At 37.5% G+C, this 26,601-nt stretch overlaps 1 protein-coding gene across 5 annotated transcripts in view; it reads right to left on the bottom strand.

The window, feature by feature from the left end:
• The window catches only part of BAZ1A (bromodomain adjacent to zinc finger domain 1A), a 65,688-nt gene that overhangs the window by 7,585 nt on the left and 31,502 nt on the right, over positions 1-26,601 (bottom strand). For 3 of the 5 annotated variants that reach the window (XM_071557940.1, XM_071557942.1, XM_071557941.1), the window contains exons 7-22: positions 25,217-25,351; positions 24,609-24,711; positions 22,452-22,618; positions 21,610-21,705; positions 19,572-19,710; positions 18,984-19,130; positions 16,563-16,658; positions 16,211-16,435; positions 15,404-15,569; positions 15,018-15,131; positions 13,806-13,930; positions 11,646-12,251; positions 8,949-9,112; positions 8,610-8,764; positions 6,674-6,822; positions 2,007-2,087 (exon numbers count right to left, since the gene is read on the bottom strand). In XM_071557940.1, coding sequence (XP_071414041.1) covers positions 2,007-2,087; positions 6,674-6,822; positions 8,610-8,764; positions 8,949-9,112; positions 11,646-12,251; positions 13,806-13,930; positions 15,018-15,131; positions 15,404-15,569; positions 16,211-16,435; positions 16,563-16,658; positions 18,984-19,130; positions 19,572-19,710; positions 21,610-21,705; positions 22,452-22,618; positions 24,609-24,711; positions 25,217-25,351 — 2,668 coding nt within the window. The remainder of the gene's footprint in view (positions 1-2,006; positions 2,088-6,673; positions 6,823-8,609; positions 8,765-8,948; positions 9,113-11,645; positions 12,252-13,805; positions 13,931-15,017; positions 15,132-15,403; positions 15,570-16,210; positions 16,436-16,562; positions 16,659-18,983; positions 19,131-19,571; positions 19,711-21,609; positions 21,706-22,451; positions 22,619-24,608; positions 24,712-25,216; positions 25,352-26,601) is intronic. The other 2 variants (XM_071557943.1, XM_071557944.1) reach the window with 1 other exon arrangement.

Here is a 26,601-nt window from a genome sequence, read left to right as displayed (position 1 = left end):
GTATAGTCTAACAGAGAGCCTTTCAGCCCTCTGTTCACACCTCAGTGCCTCCATTCCTGCCCTGCCTTCACAGGAACGTGCACATCTGTGTGGTTAACCAGATTGGTGACTGGGTCTGGTTGAAATATAACTGTTTCCTCAATACTTTTTATTCAATGTAGCACATAGGAATCTGTGGTACACATTAAGTGTCAAACCAAGTAAGACATGGGATCCTAATTAAGTTAGAAATAAATGGGGAGGACACAGGTATAAGAAATTAGACTGTACTTCCAAACAGGTTTGGTATGCAACCCAGGCCACAGAAGCAGCCAGACACACACACAGAACAGCAAGGGGGGCAGTATCAAACTGGAGTGAGCACCTGGGAACTACAGAAGCAAAAGGGCTGTTCAAGGACCTAAGGGAAATACCCTGCACTGCTGCTGCTGAGCCGAAAGTGAATTTCTTTATTAATGCTGAAAGCTATTTCTTGCATTTTAGAGTAAGAAGGTTTGAGGACAGGAAGAAACAACACAGCAGTGCTTTTAATTATGGAAATGTCTGCAGACTTCCCTTCTAAAAGTGACAGTCCAGTTACTATTGTGTGATCTCAAGCTGATTAATGATGCTCTCCAGTATATAATGCCTCCCTGCCTGCTACACTAGTCACCGTGGGCACAGGAATGGCCTGTGATGCACCTGTCTGCCAAATTATTTATTTTCAAGAATCAGAAGAGAAGACATTTAATAACAAAAACAACAAAAGAAAAAGAATTAGACTAATTACTCTCCTGGCAAGGCCCTTCTGCCTTCTCATCAACTGTCTGCCAGGATTTGTCTAATCTTGCATACATTTGCATTAGGAGCAAACAGCACAAGAGAAATGATGGGAGAAAGCAGAGGATAAACAGGCAACAAAGCTTCACAATAAAATACAGCCACTCCTGAATTGCAAATATAAACCTGTATTTCCTAGCATTTCCTAATACTTTGTCTTTATGTTTTCCTATATCAAGTTCAGTTTTCTGAGGACAGTGGACAAGGTCCTTTTCACAGCACTGCAGTATATCTCAATGTGTTTGTTTAAAATTTGGTTAAGAAAATTAAACCTGCTTAAAACAGATTTCTACTGTACTTCTGGTAAAGACACTACCTTAAGCACATATATAGTTTGGCAAATATTTCTTTTGCTGACAATGGCAGCTTCAGCATTATTGCTTTTATTTGGAGGTTATTTTTAGCCTGGATTGGTTCACCAATATAGTTCATCACACAAGACAACAAATATGCTGCAACTGCAGGTTTGCAGTGCAAGTAGTGATGGAAATTAGTGACCACAACCAGCCCCAGCATGTCTTGCAGCTGAAAGAAACATGCCAAACAACACCCGCTGTTTCAGATCCCAATTTGTAAAGTAAGAATAACATTTCTTTCTTCCATCCATCATCTTTCTCATTTATATTGTTAACATGGAGGGAGAAACGGCCTCTTCCTTTGTGTTTTGGCAGTTCTACCCTGCGCAGTGGGACACCCCTCTGTCAACTAAGTCCTCCAAGCCTTGCTACAATGCAAATGAAGTTGCTTGACAGATCTATGCACTCATCTATCAATAGCTAATTGAGTTCAGGGAAGGGTTTTCCATTTTACTATTTCTAGAAAGGATATGCAGTTGCACAATGCTGCAAAGTTTTAAAAAAATTGAGACATTAAAAGGAAGGGGGAAAAAAAACAAAACAGGATTACGTGAACATGCAGATTTCTGTCCCAAAGTGATAAAAAGAAAATACAGTTCATTATTTCTAGTTGCAGAAGCCTTTTATTTTACATCCCCCCCCCCTTTTTTTTAATCTTTGAGCTGTATTTGTTTCAGTACCCATGGTTAAACCTTTGGCTTCAATACCATAATTCCTTCAATGTTAAGAACTGGCTACAAAATTAAGTAAAAAAAACAACAAAAAAGAAAACCTGATAAAATATTCAATTCTTTCTAATTCTTAGTAATGCAAGTAACATTTAAAATTTACCATCTCTCTGACTAGTCTTGTCTTTCACTCTCTTCCTCCTTTCATACCCACAGTGGTTCCTTTCATCATCTTCTGAATTACCTAACATTAAATTCATAGGGTTATTTCAAGTACCTTTTTGAAGCATGGCAGATAATTTTTAATTAATTTTTATATTCCATACCTGTGTAGTCTAAAAACATCACTAAAACAGTGGTTCCAAACATGTGCACACAGAAAAGTGAAGGGTAAGAGAGTAATGTGCAGAGAAGAATTGCACATCCTAGGATTAACTGTGACTCCCACTATGAACAGAAGGCTTGAACTGAAAACTCTGAAGCCCACCCTGCCTTACCTTTCTGTCCATCTCCGGTACAAACAGCTAGAGGAGCTGATACAACCACAGGTTTCTTTCTCACTCAGCAAACAACTTATCTGGTCTGTGTTACTATGAACCTCCTCAATTCTCAAAAAATGTAACCAGTTTATGGACACAGTGCTCAAGGACCAAGAGAACCAGCTTATCTGTTCATGTGAAACAATGTACTTTGTATATTTTTGTGGAGGAGTGTTCTTGAGTGTTCAAATGATTAAATAACGTTCCAGGAAGGAAGAGCCAAGTAAACCTCACTGGCTCCAATTACAAGGTACCTTCACTGCCTTCTCTAAAGAGTAGACAAAAATTCTTCATCATAAAAAAGGCCACTTCCACCTTTGCTGCCTCTGCACATGAAACTCCATAGGCAAGTAATAAAAGCATGAGAACAAAGTATGCATATATACTAATCCCATCCCAATTCAAAGGAAACAACTTTGAGAGTAGACAAAACAAAGATAATAAAAATCTAGAAAGAAAGGAATGGAATAAAGACAAGCAAAAACAAGCAAAAAACTTGTTTGGGTTTTTTATTGTCCCACAAGAAGTAGGTGGCACAAGTTAAAGAGGAGGTAAACAATTCCCTGTATCAGTCACAAAGGTGCTCCCATGAACTAGAATTCAGACTTTGGTATGAAAATCTGAAGGATGCTTACTGACCCAAGTCCTGCACTTGTGCAGAAGGCAGGGTTTTTTTTGGCAGTGTTTTTTTGGCAGGGATGCCTCAGTGAACTCCAGGGCAACCAAATCACTTCATCATTTTATACCTCAACTTTCACATCTCTGTAATAGGAATGAGGAGACCTACTTCTGCACTGCAAAGTATTTTGAAATGTAAAGAAAAGTAAGCTTGTATCAAAAAAGAAGCAAACCCCACAATAAAAACTGTTCATATTTCTTCCTTCTCAAATGTAATTTTATCTGAGAAGCAGCATTTCAGAGTTTCCTTCAAACAGCTATAAAAAAAAAAAGCTTTTTTACACCTTAACTAAGAAATTTTTGCAGGAAAACAATGTACTGCAACTGCAGTACAACCCCCTCTCTTTTTGTGCTTCTACCCAAGCATTACCTTAGCCTTGGGAAGAAAATTCGAATTTGCATAGCTAATGTTAAATGAAAAGATTTCTAAAAGACAGATCATAATTAAGAAATGCATACAATTCAAATCATGTTACATTTAATCACCAGACAACAGAATATTAGCAGCCTTCTAACAGCTCTGTGAGGCCAAGGGGGCCATTTCTGGGGTATCCAGATCTCTTTTTGCATCACTATCTTCTGTGTCAGTCTTTTCTTGCTCTTCCACTTGAACATTTGGTATGCACCTCAACTCTAAACTTATCAGAATCACCAGCAAGGCTCTTGGCAGCCTGATAGAGCCTCAAACAAAAACGGAGCAGAGAGGAACAGCTGGTCCTTTTATTGCTGTGCCGGGTCCCTTTGTCTGCTCTGCACCCTGGAGGCCACCGAGATAAACCTGCCAGTGACTGCACGGAATTTCACTGTGCTGGCTTGAGGCACAAATGAAAACTGAAAATTGTTAAATGTGGCTCCATTCCCTAATAGAAACAGAGCAGAGTGAAGGGGGGGTAGAGAGGGCAAAGAAACTTCACAACTGGAATAATGACAAAGCACATTCAGTTTGGCTTAAAGCAGAAAAACAGGGTCACTCTTTTTAACAAAAGTGCTCCCCTGTACTGCTACCAAAACAGAACTCAGCATTTGCTTGACTTCCAGTGTTTTTACTTCAGTGGTAACTAAATCAGCCTAAAAATTTGGGATTATCAGGTTTAACATTAGAAACAGATATGCAAGGCATTTCATCTAGGAGGTGGTTCCCTTAAATAGTTAGAAGAACTATTTAAAAAGAAACTCCTGTTTCACTGGCTATAAACTTAGACCTACTTTTTATTATCAGAATACTGTTGAGCACTTTCTAAAGGGGACAGCGAAAAAGTGCATCACAGCTCTGAGCACAAGGCAGTCCCAAACAAGAAGCAATGCCCACTTTTCCTTAGGAGGTTTAGTAACACTACAAACATTTCCTTGTCAAGCTAAGTAGAGAACTTTTCCTTGCCTGTTACACATATGCAATCTTGCCTTCATTCAGACTCGCAGCCCATTACGCAACAGAAAACATGAGACATTTGGCCCCAAAGGCAAAGCAAGGAAGAGGGAACCTGACACTGTCGCTTAATGGTTGGGGCAGTGAGCCAGAGCAGAGGACACCTGGATCCTTCCTGCTCCTCACTAATGTAGGTTATTCCACACATTATAGTAATCTTAGAACATTAGCATTTTTCAGAGCAGAAGAGATGCATGGGCACAATATGGTAAATGAGCATCAGAGATTTAAGACGTGCAAATCATGTACAGTTGCTTTCCCTATATTATAGTTTCTTTGTCACCCCATGTGAAGAACCTATAAAAGAACAGGATTCCAAATTAAAAAAGAAATCCCACCATCATTGAAAAGATCAGGCAAAAATATGAACCATCATTTGATTATGGCAGAATTGGAACCACTGAAAAAAACCCCAGAAGGACTGCTAAAAAAACTTTCCATCCAACATTTCAGGGACATTTTTCTTCTTCCAGTCCTTTTCCTCTATTTCAGGATGCATGATCAATGGCCATAACCTGCTAATAACCATGTTTTTCCCCATTAGCGAATGGTAAACATAGAACTGTCAGCAAGATGCTGCTGGCAAATTTGGAAGCCAGTTTAGAAATGAAGGCATATAATGCACAATCTATTTACAACCTATATAAGAAGAGCAAGAAGGACAAGTGCTAGATGTGCTGTCAATTTAACTGTAGCACAAGTTGCAAATAGTCATGCAGTAGGAAATAAGCCGTATCATGCCTGGCTTGGGAAGTGCAGGCATATTTGAGTTGACCAAACACAGCTGCCAATTTAAACTTATTCCCATGCTCTCCTCTTTCATCTCCATCATTTGTTGCACTTGCCTCTTCTAAAGGTCATCACACCAGTAACAAAAGCTTGTGGAAGGGAACCCGTCCATGCCCACACGTCAGTCTCTGGCACAAGTCTAGCTCAAACTCATCTTCAGTGGCAACTGATACCCAGACAGCAGATTCCACACAGGAGCAGCCAAGATTCACAAACAGCTTCAGGTCAACTGTGCCACAGGGCACTAACATCTAGTGTTAATACACTAAAACCTGCATTTTCCCCTTAAACTACTACAGCAAAATCTGCCAGAGAATAAAGCGTTTGTACACAATGATTCAGAGGAGAGTATCATCTAATAGCGTGTGTGGCAGTTGTTGCTCTGGAAGATCCTGGTATGTGCTGTGCTGGTAACTCACACTGCGCTCTCACAGGCAAGAAGTAAAGCAGCCTGGCAGGCACAGAGCACAGCTCATCCCCAGGATGGCCCTGGGAAGGATGAACCACCTTTACACACTTCTCCAAGACAAAACTCCAGCTCTGAATTGCAAAGCAATCCTAAGGAACCCACACCTGAGGGATCACTGGAAAACAAAACTACTTCATGCACTTTGGATCTTCTCTCTCACCCCTAGAGCACCATCAGAGGCAGTCAAGGAAGGAATGTATGTCAAAGTCAAGCTATAATCCTGCTTTGGTTTAAATTTTTTTTGCAACCTTTTAATTTCCAAATTTTACAGCACAAACGCAAAACCTGAGAATCTGAAAGTCTGCAATGTAAATCTTTCCTGCATTTTACTGAACAAGGTGATCCAGATAAACCAGGATAATATTGCTTTCACAGAAACAGTATAAAAAGCAACATGCATTTTTACAACCTAAAAAACACTCAGAAGAAACTCACTGTAGAGCTACATGATATATTGGCCTCAACAGTAAATCTAAATTACAGTATTGCCCCAGAAAGATTATTCATTTCTGCCTAAGGGTACAACTTGTCTCCCAGTGCATCATTATAGTCATATAGGGCCACACAAACAAGGTCACTGAAACAATCCATGTTAAATAAGCATATATTTAAAAGTAAAATTTGCTGTTAATGAATATATATATATAATTCAGGACATGTAGAATAGTAAGAAAAATAGTAGTATTTCCTCGTGATCTATTGCCTTGTAAACTAACAATCTTTTTTAAATTTTACTTTGGAACACACCAATAGGTTAATTATTTGTTCTTTTTCCCAACAAGTCCCTCTAAAGCATCCAGTCTTACAAAAGAAGCAAGTGGGTTTGAGATGGGGTCTTTCTGCAGCGTTGGGATAGGTGGGGTTTGTTTGTTTGTTACAAAATCTTACACAAGATCAGAGACATCGCAGTTTCAATTCTGAGAGCTTACCAAGAGGTGCTTTGAGAAACCTGCGCTCAATTCCTTGTTCTATCTGGAGCAGAGCAGATGCCAAGTGGTGGACCACATTACTGACTGGCTGAGGAGTACTTGTGCTTGTTGATGCAGCACTTGCAGCTTCAGTTTTTAACCCAATGAGTCTAGAATAGAAACATATGAAATTATCTTTGAATACTTTGAATTTAACACCAGATTCTTATTTTAACTTTATTTACATGCATGGATTATGAACATGAACAGATACTGCACAGGTATCATTAGTAATCTTAGTTCTTATGTTTGCCTAATTAGCTCAGTTAATCTAGATAAATCATCTTTAGGTAACAGTTATATAAATTTCAAAAAAAATGTGGATGACAGATTTCAATACAATTATTCAGATTTTTGAAAGATTTGATGCAACATGGATCAGCGAGTTTATGAGAGATTTCTGTGAAGAGTATATATATTTTGCAGTCACACACATTTTGAGAGCCTGAAAGCAAACAGAAAGAAAGCTGCAGAGTTATTTACATTTCACTAGTCAAACTCTGAGGTCTTAATGAGATGTCACTTGCTCTGAGGTGGATAAAAAGCCCAGCATCAAAAGAAATGTCACATGATTTCAGAATCTCACAGTCTTTTTTAATATGCAAGACTATTAGAGCAGACTTTATTCAGAAAGTCTGATGGAGTCATTACCAAATGGAGAAAGAAAATGAAGCAACAAACTCCTGCAGTTGCACTGAGAGCTGGCAATGGAGCAAGTGCCCAGCGTAGAGTGGGGACAGATAAATTTTAGCTTCTTCATTAAAAGAGTGGTTGTGGTTTTCAGGAACCAAACATCTGTAAGTAGTGTCATTAATATAAAGGATGACCCTATCCATTTTGCATGCAACTAGAGGACTCTGATTCAAAGCACAGTTTTATATGAAAATAAGAATTCAGGAAGCTGAAATAAAAAGGAAAAAAACTTGGAGAACTTTAAATTCCTAACATTCAAGAGTCCACTCAGAATTTTTATTGAAGTGGCAGAAAACCTCACAGAATACATAAGCAAACAGTATACTGGTAGAGTAATTGTCTTCAATGAATCTTTTTTCCTGAAGTATTTCAAATTCATATCCTATCAAGACATGTAATTTTATATGTTTTAAGTAAATTAGACCTCTGAGAAGTATGTAACTTCTGATAATTTAGAAATCTGCACCATTTCCATAGTTTCTGAGTTAGATTTATAACAAAAACTTATACGAGTTTCACATCTATTTCATATCTTTGTTATAAAAGCCAAACAAAACCCCATAAAACACTTTTGCAGCTGCAACACTATATGATTTGAGACTTCCCTTCTCTTACTATGTTTCAGTTTGCTCTACAGAAGTATTAGCATTCATGAAGTCGTAAAGTTATATCTCCATTTTGCTGCAGTGCTAAAAGCTAATCCAGATCACGGCCTGTTGCCTTGATGGATCTTCCTGTGGCTCATGAAGAGGAATACTGGTCAGTTCAACCAGCAATTTGTTACTATTACCATTTTTCCTTTTCAACACTCCTACTCTTTCCACAAATTTGAATAACGTTTTGTTTTGTTGTTTTTTTCTTATGGAAAATAAAGTATCAATTGCTATATTAATTTTTCTCTGCATTTTAAATTATTTTAAAATGAATCCACATGTTCCTTCTTTGATAATTAACCTTCACTTTGCGTGGTGCAATATCTGAATACTCAAAGTAGTAAGAATTGGTGCCTTAATCTGGTATGGGAATAGAACAGCGTCATTTAGAGACCATAAACCAATGCAATAACACCATGTTCTACAACTCAAATCTTAAAAAACACCATTTCAAAGAAATTGAAACAACTTGAAGATACAAAAAAAAACCCAAAAAACCCAGAGCACTGCTACAAAAGTCAAAGAGCCATTATTTAAACTATAGCTCTTACCTGTCTTTCACAATAAACTTATCTTGATCATCAGTTTCCATTTCTTCAGATTCTTCATTCACAGTTTTAATAATACCATTTTCTTTATTTTCATCATTCAGAAACTCATACCGCCCATGTTCTAAGGCTGTTCTCCAACCCTGTCTGTCTGTGACCTGAAGCAAACATACAAATTTGAGGTTTCTAAAGAATCAAAGGCCACAAACTTTTAGTGCCAATTACTGTCTACATTTAATTTAATTATGCCTTCAGTAAAACCACAGCATTCAAGAGTTCTCATTTAAGTTACAGACTCAATGGCACCACTGTGTTCCTGGACACTCTGCAATTCACAAATACCTTAATAGCCCCCAACGTTCCTTGGTAGATCCTGTCTTCAATGTCCAAAAGAAAGTCTCTAAGTCTCAGTTCAAGCTGCTTCTCTGCAGATAGGTGAGAGCCATCGTGGGCATTCTGAATCCTTCCCCGTCCTGAAGGAGGTCTGATGTCACTTAGAGGTTTATCTGCAAGAACAGCAAGTAATTCGGTGTTGGTGGAGCTTGTTCCTTAAAGCAGCCATTGGGGAAGGGCACAAAAGTAGCACAGGGCAGGACAAACTACACACAGGTTCCAAATTCCCCTCCTGTATCAATGGCTGCCAATACACACATTTGTATGCCAGTTAAGGCATCCAACCATACCAAGCAGAGAATTCCTTTGAGGGATGAGCTACAGATTGGCATCCACTCATCTCAACACAAAGAATGAGAAATCATTGTTAATTTAGAAGGGGTTCTTTTGCCTTAAAATGTTTTCTAAAGTAGCAGATAAGTAACAACTCTGCTATAAGTGCATGGAGAAAAAAAGGTCACATTTCTAGTATTTGATGGCTCTTACATTACAAGATAACCCTTCACTTTTCTTTCCTGCGTGGATCTTTATCACAGATACATTTAAAACAAGCATGTGCAACTGAAAATCACAAAACATATCAGAACAAATATAATCCCTTTTAAAATCTTAACTTTAAAACAAAGCAAACAGATAAGATGATATGGGGACAGACCAAACTGACTCTGTCGTGTAATTAAAGGCAGGGGAAAAAAAGGAACAAGACAGCATGATAATGTATGAGAACAAGGGAAGAGCTGATGATGGGATGTCAAGTAAAAGCGTCTTTGTAAGAGAACCCAAAGTTCATGTAAAAGCTCAGAAGCCATAGGAAAGAGCTGAGAGTTTGCTCAACTCCTAAAGAGGTGCTTGCAAATCTGCATAGTTGGTGAACATTTCTGTTAACAGGATTTACCTTAAAACCCTGTAGTGTAGCGATGAGAAGATACATGCAAGAACTTTAAGGTATTTAATGAAAAAAGAAGTTATAAAGCTGTTGTTAAGAAAGCAGAGGATGAATTTCAAAGGTGCTCTCAGTTACTGAAACAATTCCCTGTAACTGAAAATACTCTCAAAATGCAGACTAGCAACTCTGATGCCTGGATGTGGGAAGTGTCCTTTTTAGTTTAAAAGTAGAGAAGAAATGCAATGTTTTTGCTTTGAGCAAAGCTGAAAAAACAGCAACTGCTTTACAAATAAATTCTGAGAAAAAGTTAATGGATACTGGAATTAAATTAAGTAATAGCATGCATCAATTTTATTTCCATACTCTGTTGAGTGGGAACTGGAAATGGCAGAAGGGCAGTCTACAGTGCAAGAGAATTAGGAAGTTGTTTTCACTTGTCCTGCCAGTGAGTGAAGGCAATAGGGCAGTAGCTGGAGTCCACAGCAGAAAAACTCCCAACAAAGTGCAGCTACACATGGCCACTTAGCCCTGCTTATCGCACAGGCAGCACTGGCACTGGGCCACTGCACTTGAATTTTCTTCATCTCTGTTAAAGTGAAGTTCAAAGCTGCCTTTTTTTTTATATAATCAATGTCATTCTACAATCCAGCACTGAAAGAGATAAAAAATCTATGACTGTGAACATGAGATTGCTTCAGGGCAAAAAGCAACACACAAGATAGAGGTAAAGGTGCAGCAATTAGGAAAATAGACACCAACTCAAATGTATCAGAAGACAGAGATTTGCTCAACAAAACCTAACAAACATAGACATAAGGCCTCCAAATAAAGCTTAATTACTACACAGATTCTGTCTTGTGCTAGCTTCCACCAAAAGAAATGGTAGATCAGTTATAAATTTAGCAGTATGTGATGTGCTCACACCATGTCCTAGCATACTCACTCCAAGAAAACAGAATTTGTCTCTGCTGTAAATCTCCCTTGCCCCAACACAGAAAACCTGAAATCCTCACAGTAATTTGTCATAATTGAAAACAAAATGCAATTAAACACTACCCTAGGAAGTTTCAATTTGGTAACATACTCTCCCCAGCAACACACCCAAAGCAATCCAGCTGCAAGCTTGTATATAGAGAACTTTGGCAGTTTGGAGCTAACACACTGCCAATAAATGGCAAAATACTGGGCTAGTAGAAAAGGGAAAAAACTCTAAATCCTAGGTCTAGGATGGTTATTCAGTACACTCTTACATTTAGAAACCCTTAAAAACATCTGCTATACTCTTGTTTCCTCCTGTACTGAGCATCTGCCAAAGGAAGAAAAGGGGGGGGAAAAAACGGAAAAGTGTAACATCACAGAATTCCACTGCACTGATGTTAATCCACATAACAACCAACATAGCTACACTATATTTTAGGGCATATTAATTTTTACTCTCTAGTTAATTTTTTCCCAAAGCTCAAATTACTTCCTAAAGATGATTGTTTAAAAGCCAATCCCAGTTTGCTAAGCAGTAACATAACAGAAAAATTATTGCCTGGTTTTTTTTAAACATGAAACAGCAGAAGTCCCATAAAGGCCTGTCAAGAAGGCAAAAAAAAAAAAAAGGAAGGAAAAAACCAAACGTGTTTTCCATCAAGTGAAACAAAGCTTAATTCTTATTTCTAAAAAAATACAATTAAATCAGAATTAGGTTTCTAGAATATCATATAGAAGTTGTACCTGTGGAAGCAAATTAACACCAAGAACCTTTCATTTACCTGGAATATGGAATTTTTCCACAGGAAAACTGCTTAGTTGCTCATATATTCTAGTTTTCTCTTGTAAAAGAGTTTCTTTTAAGGCACTCTCCCTATGCCCTCGGGAATTGAGAGCCTCTAGAAGTTGGTCCAGTTGTTCCCGAGAACTGTAAAAGCACCACCGGTTTGGTTTATATACTGGCCTTGGCACCTCTGCAACACTGGTGTGTGAATCTTGGTCAATATTGGAGGTAGATTCAGAGGATTTCAAAGACTCTCCAGTTTTACTGAATACCTGAGGTTCATTTGTGCAAGACTGTCCACTATTCTGAAAGGAAGAGGTTCGAGGCAACAACATGTCTTCTGTGAGACCAGAATAGTCCTCCTCTATAAACAATCCAGGAACAGAAGGGAAAATCCAGTAGCGACGGTACAGACGGTCACGACCCAATGGGGTGATATTTGTGCAGGCTGTTGCATTCTGAATCTTTTCTAACAGTTCCTTCTCTTTCTTTTGTTGCTCCTGTTTTAACGCTTCTTCATCTTCAGCAGTAAGAGATTCACTTTTTTCACAAGTGGTCTCTTCTTGTCTTGTAAATTCTTTATATCCATTTTGCCCTCTCCTTCCTAAAGTTAACAGAAGAAGTATGGTAGCAAATAACTTTAATATTTTTTTTAAATGCTCAAGTAAAGGGTTTGTTTTAGATCTGTCCCTTTCCAATTATCTAAATTTACACTTTCAAAGACCTTAAAGCTCAGTCAAGAGACAAAACTAGAGTTTAACTCAAGTGATTAACTACCCTGACCTTGATGAAGGGGTAGCCATTTTGAAAATACTTTTACTTTCCAGAAACTAGACAAAGTCTCATTTACTGACACTTATTTTTAATACCAAAAAAGAAGAACCAAATATTTAAGAACTCAAAAGCATGCTATAGAAACATCTTATAAAGTAAAATTCTAGCAATTTCATTAATGAATACAAACTATGACTCAGAATTAATTTATCATACTCAAAATGATCAACTTAAACTCCCCAGAATGTCTCAAGCAACATTAGAATCCCCATGTAAGAGTTTCTATGGCAAATTCAGGTATCTTACCTTATCACTTTTTCTTTTTAAAGATATATGTACTACTATTTTCCCCTCCTCAACTGATACCAGCTGAAAGTATTTCTGTTCATATCTTAGTTTACCAAAGTATTAGGTTCTGGTAGTCATCTAGAAAAGTATGTCTCCTCATTGATGCAAGCAACCTGAAAGATGCTGTCAACACTCAATATCTACCAGTGTCCAGTGTGACCCTCAGTTCCCCAATTGTAGGAATGAAACAATAACACTTGTTTGTCATCCAGTCACAATGCCTCACACATGCGTATTTGAGAAAACTGAAATTTTCTTTAGGATCTCATTTTTTTGCCATCATAAAAGCTGTAGTATATATGCAAATTGGTATTACTGAATGACTTCATTTCCTCCCAGGAACAGTTAGGAACTGCACAAGTTTGCAAATGAAGTCCACAATGATCCAAGACTCTCACTGGCACTGACACTGCCACAAAGCCTTCCCAGCAGAAAGGCACAGGTGAGCTAGCTGCCCAAAGCCATCAACAGTTCATCCTCCTGTGGTGACATCTGTGTTTAGTTATGAATAGCAGGCTGTGCCATTTGCTGCACTGCAGCTCCTACTAGCACACTGCTGAGAAAATGAAATCTGGCAGCAAGTCTGGCTGTATTCTTGTATAGAAGGTCAGCATGCTGCTTCATTAACAAAGGCAAACTAAACCCAAATGCTCAACTTACTTTTTTTTTTTAAATACTTGTTTTTGTAGCTTACTAAATAAAAAAAAATCAAAACCACACCATCCCTATTAGATAGGACTCCTACAACTCCCTCTTCGAGGACACTACTTACAACTGTAATGATTTGTTAGGCAACAGCCTGTGATTTTTTAGACAACAGAGGAATCCAGCCAACTGACAAGTACTACATCAGGTTGGCTCAATGTACTTAGTAGCCCATTATGATCATGTTTGGGTGTGGGTTTTTTCCTCTTCTTTTCCTTGAAAATATTACAGGAAAGATGGATACCTTTACTATAAAACACAAGAACTTCCCAGATGCATAATGCATGCATGTATGTATACAGGTACACAAACAAATGCATCATAGCATTACCTCTTCGTCGTTTTTTGTTTGGTCCCAGCTCTTCCTCATCCTCTGTTACCGTGTCCATGTCTTGCTCTTTACGTTCAATCTCTTTGCTCTCTGTACTCGTATCGAGCTCTTCCCGTTCCTCCTCCCTGACCAAGTAAAATAAACCAAAGGTGACCAACCAACCACACATTATAAGCTGAATGAAAATATATACACAAAAAAATACGGCATCTTTGACACAAACAGGATTTTTCTCTCCCAAGTACTTAAGCTAGTAAAATGTCTATAATGCTTTTAAAAACTAAACTAAAAGTCACAGAATATATTAAAACCCAGAAGAAACCCACGGAAGTGTAAATGGGAAGTTCCATATTAAAGACTAAAGCATGCTCTTTGGTATCCACATTTTCATTTGAAAAGTATTATTGTAATCAGATCCTTCCAGGCAACATCCTAGTGTAGTTCTATTGTCACAGATTTTCCTCATGTCTAAAAAAGTTTCCTCCTCAAAATGTATATGATTTTGTAAAATGCTTAATTAACATTTTTGCCTCACCTAACAAATATAGTTAAAAACCTACAGAACCACAGGTAATTATTATAGGGTAACATTTATTTTATTATTTTTTCTCAATTATAATTTCCAAAACATAGCACAAATCTATCTTTGGCCCATGCTCACCTTTTACAAGCAGATTTATTTAACTAACTACCTTCCTCAAGCAGGCAAATATGTAGTATTGTATATCCACTTTGGGTTTTTCCTGGAATCATAAACAGCTGTATGTGCCTGAATCTTACCACCTGGAACCACACAGTTTTATTAACAGAACAAAAAAATCTTGGTTTTATGGAAATCACTTCACATAACACAGCATTTTTTAAAAAAATGCTAATAAATTGTTATGTGAGGTCAGTATTTTCTAGCTCACATCAGATCAATTCCTCAAATTAGCAAATGAATTATAATGGTTTGTATGAAGATATTCATAGAGATGAAATCAATGCAAGACAAAGCAATGCAAAAAATAAATTAGATTTTGCATGTTTCTCTTGTCACCCATAAACCAATTCTAGAACACTAGGAAGAAAAATAAAATCAATATTAGGGACTATATACTTAAAATACACCTTTGCATATGATAAAGTCAACAAAACCCATATAGGTCAGTTCTGGCCACGTAACTAAAAAGTGCTCTACCATATGTATCACAGTAATACTATGAATCATACCCAACAGATATCTCTACAGCAGGAATTCTTTGCTCCTCTTCCTTCAGCTTTTCTTGTTTCTCTTTCATTTTTAACTCTTGTTCTTTTAACCTTTCTTCTCTTTTCTTACGTATTCTAATAGTAGGAAAGAAATAGAAAACCAGTTGCAATTAATCTACATCTGATCTGTCCATGTCTTTTTTCTTTTATACTAAAACATCGTCCAAAAATAGCATTAAGTGTGAAAAAGCACAACATTTAGCATGGCAAACTTTCACCACTGTCTACAGTCTCAAGAAACCAGTATAAAACAGAAATGTTACTATTTTTTTCCATATGCCTTCTGCAACCAAGGAATGAATGTCACTTTTAGAAACAAAATTCAGCTTTCCATATCCGAGTTTTACCTTGCTGCTGCTGCCTCTCGCTCTTTGCGATGCTGTTCTGCCTTCAGTTCTCGGAACTCCTGTTTCGCTGTTCGTAGCACGTCAACAGAGTCCTCAATGAAATCTCGAGTGGAGACCAGAGTCAGAAGTTTCCCACAGAGAGCATGAAGGATCTTCATCTTTTCTCCTAACCAAAATTCAGACAAATGTTTGTATTTCATTATATAATTGATTATAAGCCTTATTCTTACACACTCCAGACTGGATTTGTTCTCAGTCAAGAACAAGTGTCAGTCAAACATTTGTTGTATACCAACTGCACTTGCAAAGAGAAATTTCCTGAAATATCTGCTTGGCTCAGAGATGCAAGCCTTTATTTTTCATTTATTAACTTTTACCATCAAAAGTAGTACAATGCAATATCATCTACGAAACAAAGATAAAGGAAGAGTAGACAGTGTTTTTTTCTCCGTTTCCAAATAATGAACTAAAGACCCAAACCAGAACAACAACAAAAAGCAGAGGCTGAATCAAACACCCTGATGCTTCTCCCAGAGAGATCCCCTCCTGCAGGTAATACTAACATTTTCTAAATGGGATTAAAAAAAAAGCTACCCAGAAGTAATGAGACTGCCTAGTTGTGCAATCTCTGCTTGTGGGGGCTGAAGCATAGGAGGGGGTTTTGGTCTAGAAGACCTAGAGGTCCTTTCTAACCTAAATTATTCTATGATACAGCAAATTTTGACCATTGTTGGTCTGAAGCCAGTTACAAAACTGATCGCTTAATGAGTTGTATAATAATCTCTAATATGCATAGTCTTTTATTACCTGGCAACAAATCATATACTGAGGTACTTGAAAGCTTCTTCAAGAGACCAGGATTACTTAATCTCAGCTCCATGCAAGCATCATCAGTAGTATCAAACCCTCCTCGCTTCTGGTAACGGTATTTTGCATTGGCTGATGTTACATCAGCACCTGAGGCTAGAATGTGAAGTCTGAGAATCTCAGAAAGAGTGCAGCTATCAAGATCCAAGTTTTTCAAATTGCAGCCTACAGTTGAGAAGAATGAACAGTTATTTTATACAGACATTTAAAGGTAAACAAATATTAAAAAGTGCTTTAAAATACAGAGCAAAATAAAAACAGTAACAAAACAAGAAGTGAAACCCACACATACCCTGATGTAACTGGGGCCATGCAGCTGCCAAAGTTGCAACTGCAGACAGTGCAGATTTTGTGGGGTCTGCATCTTCATCCAAAGCCTCTGTTAAATCTTTAAGGAAATAAACACTTTATTCTAGTGCAAATTAAAACTTGTACTGTGGAGGGGAGGAAAGGAAGGCGTGTTTTAAAAGTTGCAGGCAAAGCAAAAAGAGGGCCAATATTTACAAAAGCATCAATATATTCAAAACTCAATTCAACATCCAAACAAAAATTTACATATCTTTAAATGCAACTAAAAAATCCAGTTAAAAGCTAAGGACATGCATCACATGCTACATCTAGGGAGAACAGCATACAACCTGTTAGAGCAACCACAACACACAAAACATGCAGAATGGCAACATAAAAGGCAGCAAAAACAAACCCATAAACACACTTGAAAGCACAAACAAGTAACAATACAAGAAACACCTGTATATCCTTTCTTCAAATGAACTGTTATTTCCTATCATAGGTTTGTTTTTAGGAATCACAATGCAAACCAATCAAAAATTTTGATACTATCACCATTCACCACCTACTTTCTATCTGTAACTCAGATACAGCCTGTTCTGCACAATTACTAACTCATTATAAATAAGCCATATTTCACCACAACAAGCACCTGCACACAAGCAAACTGACCAGGAAAGCAGGGAAGTGAAAGGGAGACACAGCAAATTACTCTTTCTTAAACAAAAGTTTCCTCAGCACCTACAGGTATTTCTCCAGAGGGTTGACAGAATTCTTACAGCACCATATGCTGCTTCAACAATTTCACTTTATTCAAATCCAAATCATTAAGCAGTTAAAGTCACCAGGTCAATATAGAGCCATAAATCCAAACTAAGACTACTTAAAATGCAAATCCACAACAGTCTTATATGATGATCTATGCTGCTTGAAAACTGTCATCCAGACATCACAAAATTAACCTCTGCACTTCCCCTCTCACTAACTATGTAGCACAGTTTGCGAGAATGCTGGGCACCCCAAACCCAACATCCATGGTGTTCTTTACTGCAGAAACACTGCCTGCACAGAATTTAACTAAGCACACATGCTGACTACTACTAGTTTGGTTGGCCAGACTCACAAATCCAAGAATATGTAATTCTTTCACGGGAAAGAAGGTATATAACCAAGAGTGACAAGAAACAAAAATTCCAAGGCACACAGAGCATAACAGAGGAAGTGCCTTACCCATAGCTCTGCTAAACTACAAAAAACCAGCACAGTCAAATTAAAATATGAAAGTTATATTTTTTCTGATCTGTCCTATGAATAATAAAGAATCTAATCAACTGTTCTGTGATACCTGATCATTAAATCCTTGCTTGTATTGCCAAAGCAATGCTCTCAGTAGTCAAAAAATACAGTTTAATTGCTAAATTCAACAGTAATTAAAATAGTCTAAATTTCTTAACACAGTATCAAATCTGTAACTTATTCAATTAACAAGAGTAGCCTCTATTGCTGAAGATAGTGCCCATGCTTTATGTAGTTTATAGATTGGACATAAATCTTATGCATGAAAATACAGTTTTCAAGGGAGGAATTAAAAGAACCTTCCTGTACCTCACACGTCTGTGTTGTGAGGGCACCACAGAATTCACTTGCCCTCATATGGGGAGTGCTCTTATGTTCTTATCTACCTGTAATGAACTAAAGAGACTAGCAGGAAGTGTCAAAGCTTCTCCTTTAACTAGCTGCAAATTTGGCAGTCCATAAACACGAAGGATGTATAAATTTGTAACAAAGTCTGCTCCTCTTCTGACCAGTGGACAGGTATACCAAATACCTCTGCAAATGAGGGCAACTCAGCCTTAGAGCAAATACCAAAAGGCAGAGTGACTATGAGGCCCTTTACTGAAAAAAGGGATGTGGTGTCGCTAGGAGCCATGGATATACACTTCCATTCTTGAAGGACAATGAATACTGAATTCTCCATTGTAGTTGTGCTGGGGAGTTTGAGTTTTTAATCTAGTTAAGCCCAGATTTATTTTTTTGTAGATACAGATAAAGACCTTTGAGAAGACTTAGAAAAATTACTTGTTCCTTGACCCTCAGGAGAAACATCTAACAGTGCTGAAGGAAGAGGAGGAAGGTCGATATGCTTCCTGCACCTCCAAAACATAAGCAGTACTGTTAAAAGCTTATTATGCTTTGCTGGATGCAATTGTAGTAACAGTGAACTTCTTTTTTCTCCATTCCCCTCAGCCCCTGAACTCCATGCCCAGTTTAAAGCTTTCATTTCAGATAAAAGAGAAAAAACAAGCTCATTTACATACAATATCCATGCACAATAAGACACGGTTAAACAAAGGAATGCCATAAATCATGCAGCTTAAGGTTAATTTCAGTACCATTTCAGCAGTAAAATTAAGGGTCTGACCTTTGGTCTCAGCATCAGCTATTTGATCTTTGGCCACTTCCTCTTCCTCTTCGGCCATTGCCTGAAAGATGGCAGTCAGGAAGAAAAACAGCAATTCACACAGTGGGCCTTCAGTGTCATTTCCTACAAGAGCTTCCTCTAAAACCTCTGTGAATAAAGTTTAAGAAGTGTCACTTTTGCCGCAAAGTTGGAAAACAATTATGTACTGAAGAATGAAAACATTTTTTTTCTTTTAGGTACAATAATCAAGTTACATTTCTGTAATTTACTGCATATATTCCTGAGGTGATGGTGTCAGAAAGAGTGCTGGCAAAACAGCATTATTTCAATATATGACTGAAAAAATAAAAGTACAAGAAGGTATTTTAGTAAGTAGAGCAATAATTTGCACATTGAAATTAATTTTGATTTTACAAACACTGCGAAGTTGCCTGTGAAGAGAAAACTGGATTGGTATGCATGTGTAAGCACTGACGTATTAAAGCCACACAGAAAATTTTGTAGCAGTGCTACTTGGGTGCACTTAGGACGTTTGGTAAAAGGGACACCACAAAACTTGGGCTCCTTCCCACATAAACGACAACTTGCCTAAAGTTACTCCTTCTGGAAATTCATCTTGAAGATCAAAAAGTTCCCCAAAAGCATGTAAAAACTCCAAAACCATCAGAGCATCACCAAAGATCTCAGGAGGAAGTCTCGTCTTTACTGGCATTGGAATGGGAAGTTCCTGCAATCCAAATGGGACAACTTAGTATCTTACTTGGTTTCTGAAGACTACACAAGTGATTAAAACCAAAGTTTGTTATTCTAAGGGTTGTATCTGTTGCTTTTCTTAACATTTTATTGAAAAGAGTCCCACAAGGCACAGATCAGTTATCACAGTAACGTCTGTGGCAGTACTAACTTTAGAAACCAGAGAGCATACCATTTGAAGTTCATGAAGTTTGTATCTTTAATAAAGGAAGTCAAACACACTACAAATTAAGAACATTGGTTGTTAAAATTTTTCCTTTAAACCTGTAATATTTCTCAAGAGTTTTGAATTTCAGTATGCTGTCTAGACAAGCAAAAATAGACCTACTCTTAAAAGTTACTCATGATTGCTTGTGAAAACAAGCAAACAAAATCCCAACACATTAACATGAAACACATCCTTCTAATACTAGGACATGCAAGATCATGTACTGATGACTGCATGTTCTGGTGTTGGGTTGTTTGCATTGGTAAGGCACTTACAGTGGGAGCTGATGTAACCATGTAACAAGACCACTTAACAGAGACACCACTTCCAAATCACAGATGACAGTTCTAACACTGTTTGACTCTGAAATTACTATCTTGATGTAACTCCTCAAGATTTGTCTCCTCAATGTTTCTTAGCAGACAAGTTGAACAACTCCCAGAATGACAGCTCCTTCTCACAAATGTGGTAGTCCACAAACATGAAGAATGCCAAATACTTGTCTGTTACTTGTCTGTTACTGTCCACAAGAACATAGTAAGATATTTCATAAATTTCCAGAGAAGAGGTTTTTTTGAAAAACAGGCCTCACCTAAACTCATGTTTATTTACATTCTTATCCCAAAAGATGCTCATTAACAAATATATTGCTAGAGTTTAAATCAAAAGAGCAAGAAGCTTATGCCCTCTATACCCTCTGCAGTCAAAAATTTGGTTTCTTCATTACTCAAATCTTTAAGTAACTCAGGTTTGTTCTAGGTGAGCTCATCTTGTGTATTTAACAGAAAAATCAAGCACAGTCAATACCCTCCACTGTAATGTCAGCAGTTTAAACATACATTAGCTCCACGTTGTCAGAGACTGAAATGGTTAATGATTTATGCATTCTAAGAGACTTCGCAGGCTTTTGCCTTTTGCATTATACCACTGATGGGCCCATCCCTCCCTTCAGTGATAAAGGTGTGCAGCCTGAAGAGGCAAGAAGAGCCGTTGCCCTGCCCTCTGGCGAATATGGGGGTTCACAGCTCGGCTGGCGACACTGCTTCAGGGAAAACAACCCCCTGCCTCGGGGGAGGTGCAAAAGGCATGCTGAGGGTATAAAAATGGACTGGTAACTTTGGGAACTTGGGTTCTGTTCTTCGCCCCCGCTGCCTGCAGGACTGCTGAGATGCAACGCTGGATCCCTAGGGCGGTGACTATGGAACCTTTCCATTCTCACCTTCTCTCATCTCTTCTTTTTCCTTGCTGTTCTGGACTCTTCTCCTGTCTTTCTTTCCCCTATGCATCTTGTCCCCCCCCCCCCCCCACTAAGGTTATTTTCTGTCACACTATACGGAATGGTTAAATAAACACCGGTTATATAGTGTCGTTTCACTACAATCCACTCCAAAGGGAATAATTAATAACAATCTAAGTTACCCCTGTCCCCTTCCCAGGAGCGGGTCATGACACACGTGTAGACTGAGTACAGCCTGCAAAACTTTCCTCAAGGCTGAAAATGCAGATGATCCATTAGCATTGCCACTGGCAAGTATGTACTACATGACTGCAGGTGATTCACAGCCCCTGGCATTCCAGTCAGATCGAGATCTGCCTCTGCATTAGGGCATCTGGCCTGGGGTCCTTGCAAAGTATGAGATTGAGTTATTCCTAATTCAATCATACCTTTAGATCATCACACTCCATATCTTCTCTAGGTTTACTCCACTGTTTCAAGTATTCCACATATTTTCTTTTTTCCTCGCGCAGCTTCTCTCTTTCCTGAAAAAATGTCACAATTGTCAGATGGCCCTACTGCAGTTTGTAAAACTGCACCACTTACAATTCAATCAGACGGAAAAGTAAAGCATCATATTTCATTAGAATGCAGTAATCTATGAATTTTTATTTTGTATAAAATGATACTGGCAAAATGTTTTAATATGGTGATACTTTCTTGAATCAGTTGTTGCCTTTGTTGGGGGGGGGGGTTGTTTTGGTTTTAATGGTAGTGGCTGAGGAAAAAAATTCTAAAAATTAGAATATTTATGAAAGTTGCTTCAAAAAAGACCATTAAAATAGAGTGGATGTGGCTGTGGTAAAATACAGTAGAAATTTATATCATTTCTTCATACTCAAGGTGAGAAAAAAGTTATTTAACAATTTCCATCCACAGAGAATCCACAAGGAAACCCACAACCATTTGATATGCTGCAAATCTGATGCAGTACAGTGTCTTTAACACACAAATGGAAGACAACCATCAAATCAAATAATTTTATGCATTATTGGCAAGAAAAACCCCAACCCACCACATCGAAATTAAACTCAATTCTGAAGTAATGTGAATTTTTTGTTGAACTAAAATTATAGAGAATGTTACTCAGAAATACAAACCCATAATCAAATTTTATATAACTGAAAACTTAAAGGAAAATAACTTGAAACAGGTAACAACTACAAAATAAGAAAACTGGAAAGCCATTATACAGTTCCTATATGAAACACATATACTTCAAATGCATTACTTTTTCCTTTTCTATTTTGAGTCTCTCTTTCTCTTCTTTCTTTTTCATCCTTTCTTCTTCCACAATTTTCTTTAATTCTTCTCTCTTTTTTTCCTTATCTTCTTTCTCCTTTTTCCTAGCTTCTATAGCATTTGCCTTCTCTTGTTTTAATTTAGCTTTTTCAAAAGCTATAAGAGGAAAAAAAACAAAGTTATTTTTTCTTTTGTAAAATGTTAGTTCTAACTGCTGAATAGACTGACCTTTTTATAATTACCATATGAAAAAGATATTGTTATGAAGACTGAATTGTTTCTATGCCAACCAGAAATTCAAACACTTGAAAGTTCTTTAGAGAATCAGAGTTTTAAGCCTAAGTATTAGACACGTTCTACAGGGTTGTCATCACTGAAATAAAGTTAAATTTTTCTGGGGTTACGAATATACAGAAGTTTATTACTTGTTTATTGGTTTCTATCAAGTGACATATAGAGATGAGAACTGATTCCAACCACATATAATTACAGCAAGGTATTTAGTAATGACTGATTAATAAAATTATATCCCAACCAGCTGTGGCATATAACTGTGAAATATCTGTGATGGCAAAAACCTTTAGACAGGTGAGCTTCAAGTATTTAGTTATTACTGACTTACTGTAAAGTCAATACATTTGAAAACTACTAGTATTTGAGTGCCTTTTGATCTAGTTTTACTTCAGTTACACAGTTTAAGCTGAACTTTAATCAGCAATAAATGTTATTGCATGAGGAGATGCAGATTTCTTTGTAATCACCTGCAGAAGAACAGAAGGATACAGATTTCCACTTTCTGTCCATCCACACACAGGCTAACAAGTAACAGGGAGTCTTACTGTTTTAACTGAAGAAACAGGAAAGCTAGAATCACAAGCAAATGAAATGAGAAAGAGCCACTCTTACCAAGTGGTAAAAAAAAAAGATTTTGATTACATTTTCCTGTAAAATTTGAAAAATAGGCTCGATTGCTTCTACAGACAGCTACCACACACATCAGGCGTGTGTCTCACCCAGCAAACAAATGCAGTGAAGCTCATTCCCCAGAATCTCCTCCATACTGAGGCTAATTTTTCAAGATACCTAGTATTTTGCTATCTTTTCACATTGTGAAAATGTGTCTTAACTAGCCTTCTAGAATCTGCAGTTTCTTTTCACACACGAGAGGAAGCAGTTCTGATGTTAATCAGCTGTTACTTCTGTGCTGTCAGTTCCAGCACATAAACAAATGCATGCTAGTTGAGCAAAAAGGTGGACACACACGATTTTGATGGATGTGTCCTGTCTCCTATGAAGAAAAGGCCTAAAACAGCATCAGACAGCTTTGCAGTTATTTAAGCAGATGCTGGACTAGGTAATTCGTAGATGTCCTTGCCATCCTAAAGCATTCCATGTTCACAGAAATGAGAGCTTGAAACCAGAAGTTCACAGAAATATTTCCAGAGATGAAAGCCTTTCCTTAGGAAAGACATCAGTGCTTACAATCCAGAAGAATTTGTCTGAAGAACTTTGTCTGCGCTTTGTCACTTCAAAAAGGCACACCTACTTAAACCCGTACAAAAGGCATGGGGTTCCCCTTACTTTATTTGAAATCATGCTTAAATTGATCAGGAATGGGTCAAAATTAAGCCAAAATTATTGAATCAGTCCAAACTAAAAGTCTCTTAAGTGACTTGTAATTATTTTGATTTAAAAATTCAAAATGTATTACAATTCTATTAAATTTTGTGATAGTTTTTCCATTGAGGCCTTTTCCTCATAAAACAAACTGATTTTTCTTATATCTTCCTGTTTTGATACACCTTCAGCTGGTAAAATTTACATGACTTCACCACTCAAACTTCTGCAAAAATTATTTAGCTCTTTATTTATCTGAGATAGAAATCAACACAGTTGGACCACAAGTTTCCCACATTTCCTCAGTTCAGTAAACTAAAATGGAAAAAAAGGGAGAAAAACCCAAAAACAAAACCAGGAAACAACCACTGTAACCACTGAAAGGAGCACTTTGCAATAGTGCTGTGGTAGCACAAACTTATTACGTTTTCCATTTGAAAGGTACAACCCCAAAAATACTGTAATTATGGCCTGCTCTCAAATCTGCAAAAACTGGTTCTGCTGGTCATAGGACGAATCCTCAACTTACCCATGGCCTGCATATCTTCTTTTTGCTTCTGGAACCTTGTCCTTTCCCTTGATACCTTACTTTTGTTTCCTGGGGTGTTTCGTTTACCAGTAATACTGTCCTCCTGATTAAGAATTTGCAGAGGGAGAGGAAAAAAGAACATAACTATGGTGAAATTACCAGCAAAAGATATTCCCAAACTCGATAAAATAGATTAGAGCACCAAGATTCTCTGTGTTTAAACACAGGCAAGTGACATCTGTATCTGGGGGCAAGTGATGTAATTGTATCTGAGAGTTCAAATTAAAGCTTTTTAGCAAATTATTTATTCACCTCCAAAGGAATAAGTGCTTTACCCATCTTCACAACACACTGAAAAGCTCGTTTCTTGATGGGATCACAGAAATAAAGATAAAATAAGGAATGTAACAAATACAGTCCCTTTAACCAGCTTAGTGATAAAGCAATTACTTTAATAGCAATTATGTAATATATCCCAATTCATTCTCAAGAAAAAATGCAAAATTTCAACCTTGCATTCCAACTGTTCTGAAAATTCAGACAAATGGAAGAACTTAAAAGACTGTGCTAATGTGCCTTGATCTGAGATTAAGAATGTTATCACTTACAAGACTGGCAGGTGCCCTCTTTGGAGGTCGCCCTCGCCGCCGGCTCGCAGGACTGAAGATAAATGTGGGTGGGTCATCAGGGAACAGGTAGGAGAAATTTTGTTCTGCTAGATTGTATTTTTCAATTGATGTTGCCTTAGTAAGAAAGATGAACACACATATTCATTGTGAAATTCTTACCTTTTCATGAACATTAGCTAATGAATCATTAATTCATAGAAGATGATAAAAGTAACGTAAGCGGTTAACTTCAGATAAGAAATAGACCTCTGAAACAATCTAAGTGTAGAGTCAATCAACCAAGTGGATAATAATATATGCAGCACATACATGAAAATAGAATTTGGCTTCATTTGGTAAGATGCTATTTCTTTAGAGATGCCTTTCAGCAAATACAGCTGGACACAGTCATCCCAGCAAGTTACTGAAAGGTGTCAGGAATTACTTTTGACAGATAAAGCCAAAAATTAACTAATCAAAGAATTACATAATTGTCTATGTCCCTTATTTCTGGAAGAGAATCATTCCAATTTGTCAAAGTTTCTTTTCAAATCTACTTTCCCCACGTGATGACTTTGGAAGTCTGCCCATGTCAGGCAATACAGATGAGATACAAAGGAGACATTCCAAACAGGACATGTTCACTTAACTGAAATGAAAAGCCATCAGCAAGACAAGCAGACACTCCACAGAAAGCCCAAAGACAAGATGGCAAACACACACATATACAGAATATAACAATTTTCCTGAGGCTCCAGAAAGCATCACTAATAGATCACTACTCCTTGATGTGTTACACTGAGCCAGGGCAACAAGGCCAAGGAAGGGGGTGGTTTATCCATTTCAGCTCTATTTTCTCCTATTTCCATTTCTAAAGTTACAAACTTATTTGAATTGACTGCCTTTGTTATTTTCAACAACTTTTGGAGGCAAGACTCTCACTGATGCTCTCATGTCTCTGAGCCTTCCTGTGCAGAATGAGTAGTTACATGGCTGTAAAGAAAACACCAGACAAACAAAAGAACTTTCTAAAAACAAGGTAAGGATTGCAGGGTCAAGGCTGCAATACACAGAAAAGGCTCCAGGATCTCCTGTGGCACAGCAAGCAAGACAAGGGGAACTGCTGCCTACTTGGTAAGTGTGGGGAAAGCAGCTCAGTTCCTTGAGCACAAGGAAGTAAATTCTCAGTCATCCTGCACCGACTAAGACATGAATTTAGTCTGAACTTGTACTATCACCACGTGTCATCTCATAAGATAACAAAAATATGGATATTCAGTATCTAAGGCCTCATCCAAAGTCCATTCCTGCCTGAACTCTACAGTACTTCTGTCGCACTGAAGATCTGGAGACTGGATTCAATCTACTAATTAGATCTAATAGAA

Source organism: Pithys albifrons, chromosome 6 (assembly GCF_047495875.1).
Source record: "Pithys albifrons albifrons isolate INPA30051 chromosome 6, PitAlb_v1, whole genome shotgun sequence".
In the NCBI taxonomy this organism is placed as follows: Eukaryota; Metazoa; Chordata; class Aves; order Passeriformes; family Thamnophilidae; genus Pithys; species Pithys albifrons.
Note: the sequence above shows the minus strand (reverse complement) of the source record. Positions and strands in the feature narration are given on the sequence as shown.